At 46.2% G+C, this 8,547-nt stretch overlaps 2 protein-coding genes across 3 annotated transcripts; one reads left to right on the forward strand and one right to left on the reverse strand.

Moving 5' to 3' along the window:
• Nucleotides 1-246: 246 nt before the first annotated feature.
• Nucleotides 247-1,954, forward strand: LOC104444710 (zeatin O-glucosyltransferase). The gene is given in 2 exon segments (XM_010058446.3): nt 247-836; nt 839-1,954. Coding segments are annotated over 2 exon segments (1,452 nt in total). The 5' UTR covers nt 247-317; the 3' UTR covers nt 1,772-1,954.
• Nucleotides 1,955-2,752: 798 nt separating this feature from the next.
• Nucleotides 2,753-8,256, reverse strand: LOC104414537 (calcium-binding protein CBP). Of its 2 annotated transcripts, none has more exons than XM_018877088.2 (5): nt 7,720-8,256; nt 3,890-3,936; nt 3,602-3,777; nt 3,478-3,496; nt 2,753-3,200 (listed from the first exon to the last, which is right to left on the reverse strand). In XM_018877088.2, exons 1-5 carry the CDS (start codon nt 8,177-8,179, stop codon nt 3,096-3,098), a joined length of 807 nt encoding a protein of 268 aa, XP_018732633.1. In that variant the 5' UTR covers nt 8,180-8,256; the 3' UTR covers nt 2,753-3,095. The 2 variants fall into 2 exon arrangements, with proteins under 2 accessions (XP_018732633.1, XP_018732634.1); XM_018877089.2 differs by lacking the exon at nt 7,720-8,256 and adding an exon at nt 4,491-4,962.
• Nucleotides 8,257-8,547: the final 291 nt, after the last annotated feature.

Consider the following 8,547-nt stretch of genomic DNA (forward strand, 5'->3'; position numbering starts at 1 on the left):
TAGGCTTCGGCGGCTTCAAGGACTTACGGGTTCAGCAATCTCACGGATCGTGCACGTCTAAAGAGAGTTTTTTTCCTTCGTAGTTTTATATTATATATGACCAAAAGTCAACAAAGGGCCCCACGAAGGTGACCTCTTTCGGCTAGTGGCCACCGAAAGCGACCAAACCCCAAATTTTGAAAGGAAAAAAAAAATGTCCTCCCAGCGAACCCGTCTTCCCTAATTATAAAAACCTAAAGGTCCTCAAGCACACCACAGACCAAATTTCGCATCTCAAGCCAACACCATTCTTAGAAGAATTAGACACCATAGGAGAAATGTCCTCCCAAGATCCACCAAATGGCCTAAATATCAAAGACGTCCCAGGATCAGTGGCGGTGATCATGGTGCCTCTCCCGGCGCAAGGCCACCTCAACCAGCTCCTCCAGCTCGCCCACCTCGTCTCCTCCTACGGCGTCCCCGTCCACTACGTCGGCTCCGCCACCCACAACCGCCAGGCCAAGCTCCGCTCCCACGTCCCGCCCTCATCCGCGCCCGGCGACATCCGCTTCCACGACTTCCCGACCCCGCCCATCCCCTCCCCCGCCCCCAGCCTTAGTTCCCCTCACAAGTTCCCCTCCCACCTCCAGCCCGCGTTCGATGCCGCTTTGTCGCTCCGCAGCCCTGTCGCCTCCTTCGTCCAATCCCTGTCCTCGGGGTCGAGGCGGGTCGTAGTGGTCCACGACTCGCTGATGGCGTCTGTGGTCCAGGACGCTGCCTCGGTCCCCAACGCCGAGATTTACGAATTCAAAACTATTTCCGCGTTCACGCTCTGTTCGTTCAAGTGGGAGAGGATAGGGATGGCGCCCCACCGGAGGTGGAGCTTGACATCGCGGAGCTCATCTCCTCCAAGGGCTTCCCGTCCATCCAGGACTCCTCCACCGACGAGTTCTTGAAGTTCAGGGCGTCGCAGAAAGAGTGCAAGAAGTTGAACTCGGGGTGTATCTACAACACATGCAGGGTCGTTGAAGGCCGTTTCGTAGATTTATATGCCAGCGCAACAGCGAACGGCACTGCAACCAAGCACTGGGCAATCGGGCCGTTCAACCCGGTTAAAGTACCTGAAAAGACTTCGACAAGATCGGCTCACTGGTGCATGGAGTGGCTCGACAAGCAAGCACCGAGCTCGGTGATATACGTGTCATTCGGCACCACGACAGCGCTGAGCGACGAGCAGATCCGTGAGATCGCTATGGGGTTAGAACGTAGTGGACAGAAGTTCATCTGGGTATTAAGGGAAGCTGATAAGGCCGACATTTTCGGCGGAGGAGGAGAGGCGAGGATAATCGAACTGCCCCAGGGGTTTGAAGAGATGGCAGCGGCTCGAGATTTAGGGGTGGTGGTGAGGGATTGGGCGCCTCAGCTCGAGATCTTGGGGCACCCGGCAACCGGCGGGTTCTTGAGCCACTGCGGGTGGAACTCTTGCATGGAGAGCATCAGCATGGGAGTGCCGATCCTCGCGTGGCCGATGCATTCGGATCAGCCCCGGAATGCAGTCTTGATCACACGAGTCCTCAAGATTGGACTCATCGTCAAGGATTGGATGAGCCAAGACGACGTCGTGAAGTCCTCCATCATCGAAGGCGCCGTGAAGGCGCTCATGGTGACGGAGGAAGGGGAGGAGGCGAGGAAGAGGGCGGCCGAGTTAGGGGCAGCTGTCCGGGGGTCGATGGATGAGGGCGGAGTTTCTCGGGCCGAGCTGGACTCTTTCATTGCTCACATCGCTAGATAGATTTTCTCCATTGTCCTTGTTCCTTTTTTTCCTCGCATCAATGATAAATCTTAGATAAATCTTAGTTAGTGGAGGAAAGAAAGAGAACATTTTATATAAAGTTATTGTACGATTGATTTGATGAACAAAAATCAATCGCAAAATAAATATTATATAAGAGCTTCTGTTTTTAGTAAGATTTAATATAAAGTCATCTTATATTCTCAATATATGATTGGCTTGATTTAATAGGAGTTCAAATATCCATCTATTCATATTTATTCGAAGAGTTTTAAAGAGCCGTGATTGCGATTTGTCTTCTAAGCTCTTGAATTATACAATTGTTGTGAAGGACATGTCTATTCGAAGAATCTTCTAAGCTCTTGAATATAAATGCATTTTATATTCTCAATATATGAATAACTCGATCCAATAGAATGAGTTCAAATGTTCATCTATCCGAATAGTTTTAAAGAGTCATGATTGTGAATTGTCTTCTAAGCTCTTGAATTATATAGTTGTTGTGAAGGATGTGTCTAAATTATGTCCTAGACATCCTAGGACTAAAGTTCTATACTTCAAAATTTAATACCAGATCAATCTAAATTATTGTGCTTCATCATGCACCGAAAGTGCATCATATAATAGCACCGATTCCGTCTTTATCCTTGATCAATACCATTTCTAACTTAGAAAAGTTTTAAAAAAAATTATGTGACTCATTAACTTAATCTAATTAATAATACTCATAAAAATACACGATTAGTAATCTTCGCTATAAGTTTTCTAAAAATCTAATCAAGGAAAAACTAGTAATTGTGGGTGATCCACAACAACCTCTGGAATTTGCCATTCCCTTATCAATTGCCTAGTCTGATTCTACACTTCATCTTCACCAGTACATTTGTTGCATCGTCAGAGTAGTGCAAAGGTACATACAAGACTAGCAATGGCCATAGTAGCACTGCAGCACCATTTTTGGCAACAGTTCCAGATCAGACAGAGAGAAAAACCTTTCATGGCAACAATCAGATCGAAGAAAGGCAACAATGTATCATCATCTGAGGACCAATTTAAAGTCGGTCGCCCTTTCTGTCCGTCCTTGTTCTAAATTGCCCTTCCAACTTCTTGCAAGTGTTCTATTAAGAAAGGTAGAGGAGCGACTGATGGCATTGGCAAGCCCTCGAAGAAGTAAAACTTACATTGAAAAGTGGGAAGTTCATTCGACTGAAGCAAACATAAACTAACACCAGTTCACTGTGGGGAAAAGAAGCCCCAAAGACGGCGAAAACTACTTAGGAAACAACTACGATACTGCCCAACAACCATATTAAGGATCTCAAACTCAAGCAATGAGGAAAGGCAAGACAGTCAGCATGAAGCCCTCGTAGTTGAAAGTTGCCGAGCCCGAGTACATGGTGTCCCTCTCCTTGAACTTCTCGGTCAGCCCCTGCGCACATCATGTGAACAATGAGGATCAACAAGTTCTCACTCCTTCGCTTTTGGTTAAAACCAATTTAGACATCAATCAAGACTCGATTTAGGCAAACAGTGAGTGCCCCTGTGAATAAATGCTGCATCTTCTGAGCTAAATTTTCCAGCGAAGAGCCCAGTTAAGCAAGATGCGGTTTTTTATACTAGTTAGGCCAAAGATTGTGAAGCAAAGTCCAGTGCATAAACCCAATTAGAAATTGGAAAGAATGATTATGTAGAGCGGGAACTCTCACCTTGACAGTAAGGCAGCACCTGCATCAAAATCAAACAAAGAAAATTCAAGCATCGGTTAGTGAGTGGTGAAAATCCAATAATTTACGAGGCATAGACTCATGACATAATGGGCACGGTACATACTCGATGAAGTTGTCGTATTCAATGGCCTTGTTCTTGCCTCCACTTTTGTCGAACTTGGAGACGAGCAAGTCAAGAACGGCAGGCGAGATGGAGAATCCCAGACTCAGAAGCGCCTCTCTCAACTCATTGGCATCGATCTTCCCACTCCTATCCCTGTCAAATCTCTCAAATATGCCCTGCGGAAGTTGGTAACAACATAAACATAAATCAGCAACGCGGGAAGCATATGTGGATATCTCGTGCCGTTTGAGATTTTACAAATGGATAGCTGCAGATTTAGGACTTTACCCTCCAGTTCTGGAGACTGTAAAACACCTGGGTGAATTCCTTGGGTCCTGCCAAAAGATGAGAATTTGCAAAGGACGTCCTCATAGGTCATCAAGATAGGAACATGATCACTTCATGAATTGATGAAAACTCAAACATCTCAAGACGGGTACCACAACAATCAGATCCACCGGCATCGCAGATGAATCGTCCGGAAGTTCACCTCTTTTGGTGCTCAGCTAAACATCAATCATGACTAACAAATGGATTTTGTATATCCATTTTGATGTTCCTAGCAAAACTTGGCGACAAACATACGCTCGGCAGATTTTAAATATATCCTACGAAAAATGAAAATAAGACACTTCTGTTACGCGCCTAAACTGGTGCTCCTTGCGTTTCGATGGTCAAATGTGACAGTCGACGACCCGCCGCACGACCCGCCAAATTAGAGCGGTCTCTGCGCAGATTCATCGCATTGAGCAAAACGCGCGTCGTGGCGCACGAGGCAGAGCAAGACTAAGAGAAACCATTCAAACCCAAAGTTAAACAACTAAATGCACATCATAATTATAATCGTCGCGAGCGATCGAGCAAGATCGCCGGAAAAATTAACCCTCACCGATCTTCCTCGTGTTGGTGCCGGTGAACAAGTACATCAGCAGGTGGACCGTCCTCATGCTGAAGCTCTGGTCGTACGTCGACAGCGCCTTCTGGAGCTCCTTGTCGTCGATGAACCCGCTCTTATCCTGGTCCGCCAGCTGGAAGCACGCCACCAGGCTGGGGTCCGTCCCCGGCGGGAACTGAGACGGCATCAGCGCCGCGAACGGGTTCCCGTACGGCGACCCCCCCGGCGCCGGCGGGTATGCGACGACCGGCGGTGGCGGGGCGGCTCCGTAGGGGTCCTGGGGCGGCGCGCCGTAGGGAGCGGAAGGAGCGCCGTAGGGCTGCTGCCCGTACGGTGGCTGCGGCGGCGTTCCGTAGCCGTAGTTCGGCGGCGCGTTGGGGTATCCGGCCATTTTGATTGCGAGAGTTCACGCGAGCGGAGAGTTTCTGTCGAGAGCTGTCGCGACCCTCGTGCTTGGACAGTGAAAGGTAGCGTTCTACCCCAAAAAAAGGGAGCGTTCTCGTGATGAGGGATTATTACGGTTGTGCCACTCACACGTGAATTGCATTTTTACTTGGTGGGTCCGGTCAACGCGTTGTCTAAGACATCGATATATACGGTAATTAAATGAAATAATTTTCATATATAAGAAATTTACCTAAAGTCGTAGATCACAGGCGTGAAATTTATTAGGCACAAATTATTAGATACTTGTATGCGATTTACTAATCCCTTTTCATCTTTTAATTGTTACAGATTGCGTACAAGTTAAAGCGTTCAACTAGTTTTTAAGCATAAAATTAATCCGACTTGAGAATGTTTAAATATTAATTAATAAGATTTACCATGTAAAATTTCTTTCCACCGCCCATGTGTAATATGTATTTAGTATATGTATTTTCTTTAATACTTTTTTGTGTTTAGCATCAATTAGGTACATATATTTTTAGATAAGTGTAATAGAAATCCTAAAACTTGTTACAAAAATCCAATTGAGTCCTAAAATTTGCAAAAGTACAATCAAGTTTTAAAACTTGTCAAATTGTTTCAATCGAGTTTTAGAATTAACACCGTCAACTTTTTAATGGAAAATCCCGACATGACGCGAACATGGCATTTTAAATCATTTTTCATTTTCCACATGGCTTTTTTAATTATTTTTTATTCAACTTTTTAAAAATAGATTTAAAAACTAAAAAAAGAAAAGCTAAAATTTATTTTTAAAATTGTTAAAATAATTTAACAAGTTTTAGGATTTGATTATTTTTTTTTACAAGTTTTAAGATTCAATTGTATTTTCGTGACAAGTTTTAGACTTCTATTATGCTTATCCCTACATTTTTCTAGTAGCTACTTTGGTTGCAACGAGGGTTGTTGCCCCTTTTCAAGGTGTTAAGCAAACACTACAACATAAAAAAATTCCCAAAACTTTGAGATGCTACAATTTTAAATTATGTATCACTAAACTTAGTAAATCACAACATGTCACACTAGGGTTACGACACAAACAATTACATTAGTCAATGATCATACCAAACAAACTCATTAGTCAAAAATATTTCAGCTTAAATTTACAAAATTGGGTCATAATCAGAGCAAATTCATTTCAATTGAGCTAGTAAAACTTATATAATGGCCATTGAGGAATATCTTGTGCAAAATTGCATTTTTGCCCCTTAACTGGGAATATTAGAAAGTGAACTTGTAGCTTTGACCAAATTCTTCATGATGTTGCATAGGTAGTCCTTTGAGTCGGCTTTTGCACACAGGACTAAGGGACTAAGGTGCGTTTGGAAAGACTTTTGAGAAAAGTTCTTGAGAAAATGTAAAGACTTTTAAGTTAAAAGAATTTTTCAAAATACAAAGTGTTTTTGGTAAATTTATTTGTGAAAGTCCATTGTGTGAAGTATCTTTGTGCAAAATAGTATTTGGGTAAATTAAATTTGCAAAAAACTTTTGTTATTAAAAAAAAGGAGAGTTAGTCGGCTAAGGGCTTTGCCGGTTACCGCTGACCAAGGGCTTCGCCGTTATCGCCGGCTACCGCCGACAAAGGGTAGGTGGTCCAACGAGGGGGAGGTGGTGCGGCGAAGGACAACGTCCGGCTAGGGTCACCATGCGGAGGACACAGCGTGGTCACAAGTGACCCAGGTGACCTCCACGACCTCCGTGGCCCAGATCTGGGCCATGACAATGTTGTGGGTGGCCTAGGTCACTATGACCTCTAGCGACCTCCGTGACCTCCAGCGACCTTCAAGACCCAAATCTGGATCATGGCGAGGTCGTGGGTCACCGGAGGCCGTAGTGACCAACCTCGCTACGACCTAGGCAACTGACGTGACCCAGATCTAGGTCGTGCGACTAGTCGACGACGGTTGCCGAGGTGCCGCGATCACGCCGACCTCTCTCCAGCCCGTTGCCGTCCCATCGCAACCTCATCGGCCGACATATGAGAATCTGACAAAGAAGAGGATGAACAGTGCATCGGGCCTTCCAAAAATGCTAAAAACCCAAAACAACCTAGCACCTCTTTGGAAGGCCAGCATTTGCAGGTTTTAAAAATGTTCCCAAACTCCCAATATTTGAGCAAATGGGCTTTGGATACCGGTAAAGCTAGTCCCAAACGCAGCCCAAATATACCTTCCTTTTTTTGTGAAAGGTTTGCTACAAGTATACTTATCAAGATGTCTTGATTAATTTTTTGTAACGAATTATTGAAGTAGCAATAAAGTTCAATAATTAAGTATAATAATTTTTCAAAAATCTCATAATTCAAACTGTTACAATATATATTATACAAGCTTTTCTCGTTCACTGAAAATTTAAAAATGCAAGCGTAATTGCATCTTTTTTTTAGATTCTATAACAACAAATATGGAAAGTTTTTACATAGGAAAACAAAGTGTTATAGAATGCATTAATTCTTTTGGCGGGAAAATATTATTGGATCTAGTTCTTTAAATGTATTAATCGCCGCCAATCCAAAAGAAGGTCGAGTGTAACGGCGCCGTTTCGCCGGTAGACTTCCAGTAGGGCAGGGTTATGGGATCGCTTTCGCGGGCTCATCGCAAAGACCCAAAAACGCGCGTCGTCGCGGGTAAGACAGAGCAAGAACAAAGCGAAACCCTTCAAACCCCAAATCGAACAGCTAAACGCAACGCACATCGTTCGCAACCCTCGCGATCGATCGATCGAGCAAAGATCGAGGCACGAATCGACTGGAGAGAGATGGGGAAATAGGACTCACCGATCTTCCTCGCGTTGGTGTTGGTGAACAGGTACATCAGCAGGTGGACCGTCCTCAAGCTGAAGCTCTGGTTGTACGTCGACAGCGCCCGCTGCAGCTCCTTGTCGTCAATGAACCCGCTCCGGTCCAAGTCCGCCATCTGGAAGCTCGCCACCAGGCTCGGGTCCGTCCCCGGCGGGAACTGCGACGGCATCAGCGCCGCGAACGGGTTCCCGTAGGCCGACGCCCCGGGCGGCGGCGGGTACCCGCCGGCCGCGGCGGCTCCGTAGGGGTCCTTCGGGGGCTTGTCCTTCGCCGGCTTGTCCGCGGCGGGGGGCGGCGCGCCGTAGGGGGCGGACGGCGCGCCGTAGGGGGCCGCGGGAGCGCCGTAGGGCTGCTGCCCGTACGCCGGAGCGGCGCCGTACGGTGGCGGCGGCGCCCCGTAGCCGTAGTTCGGCGGCGCGTTCGGGTATCCGGCCATTCTGTTCGCGAGAGAGCTCACGCGCGCGGAGAGCGGCCGTAGAGAGCGATCGGGAACGTCGTGCTTGAACGGAGCGAAAGGGGGACGCACAACGGTACAAGTAGTCTCTCGGTTTACGAGATTAGGCTCGGATTGGGGGATTATTACGGTCGTGCCACTGACGTGAATTGCGTTATCTCGGTCGGTCGGTCAACGCTTTGTTTAAAATGCGAGAAATCGAGATGTACACTACATTACGGAGGCGGGCCGCATCAATGTTTTTCATTAATGCAAGTTGCCAAGTTGGGATATATCGAGTAAAATGTGCATGTTTTTTTACTAGGACTGAAAGTTTTCATTTTAGATGAGAATTCTCATGATATGGGAAG

This window comes from Eucalyptus grandis, chromosome 1, assembly GCF_016545825.1.
Source record: "Eucalyptus grandis isolate ANBG69807.140 chromosome 1, ASM1654582v1, whole genome shotgun sequence".
Lineage (NCBI taxonomy): Eukaryota > Viridiplantae > Streptophyta > Magnoliopsida > Myrtales > Myrtaceae > Eucalyptus > Eucalyptus grandis.

Bases quoted from the DNA above. Each gene is read 5' to 3' on its own strand.
- LOC104414537 (XM_018877088.2), bottom strand. From the start codon at position 8,179: ATGGCCGGATACCCGAACGCGCCGCCGAACTACGGCTACGGGGCGCCG. The intron at 3,937-7,719 runs GTGAGTCCTATT...ATCTTTTGGCAG, and splicing joins CACCAACGCGAGGAAGATCG to GACCCAAGGAATTCACCCAG. The intron at 3,778-3,889 runs GTAAAGTCCTAA...CAACTTCCGCAG, and splicing joins ACAGTCTCCAGAACTGGAGG to GGCATATTTGAGAGATTTGA.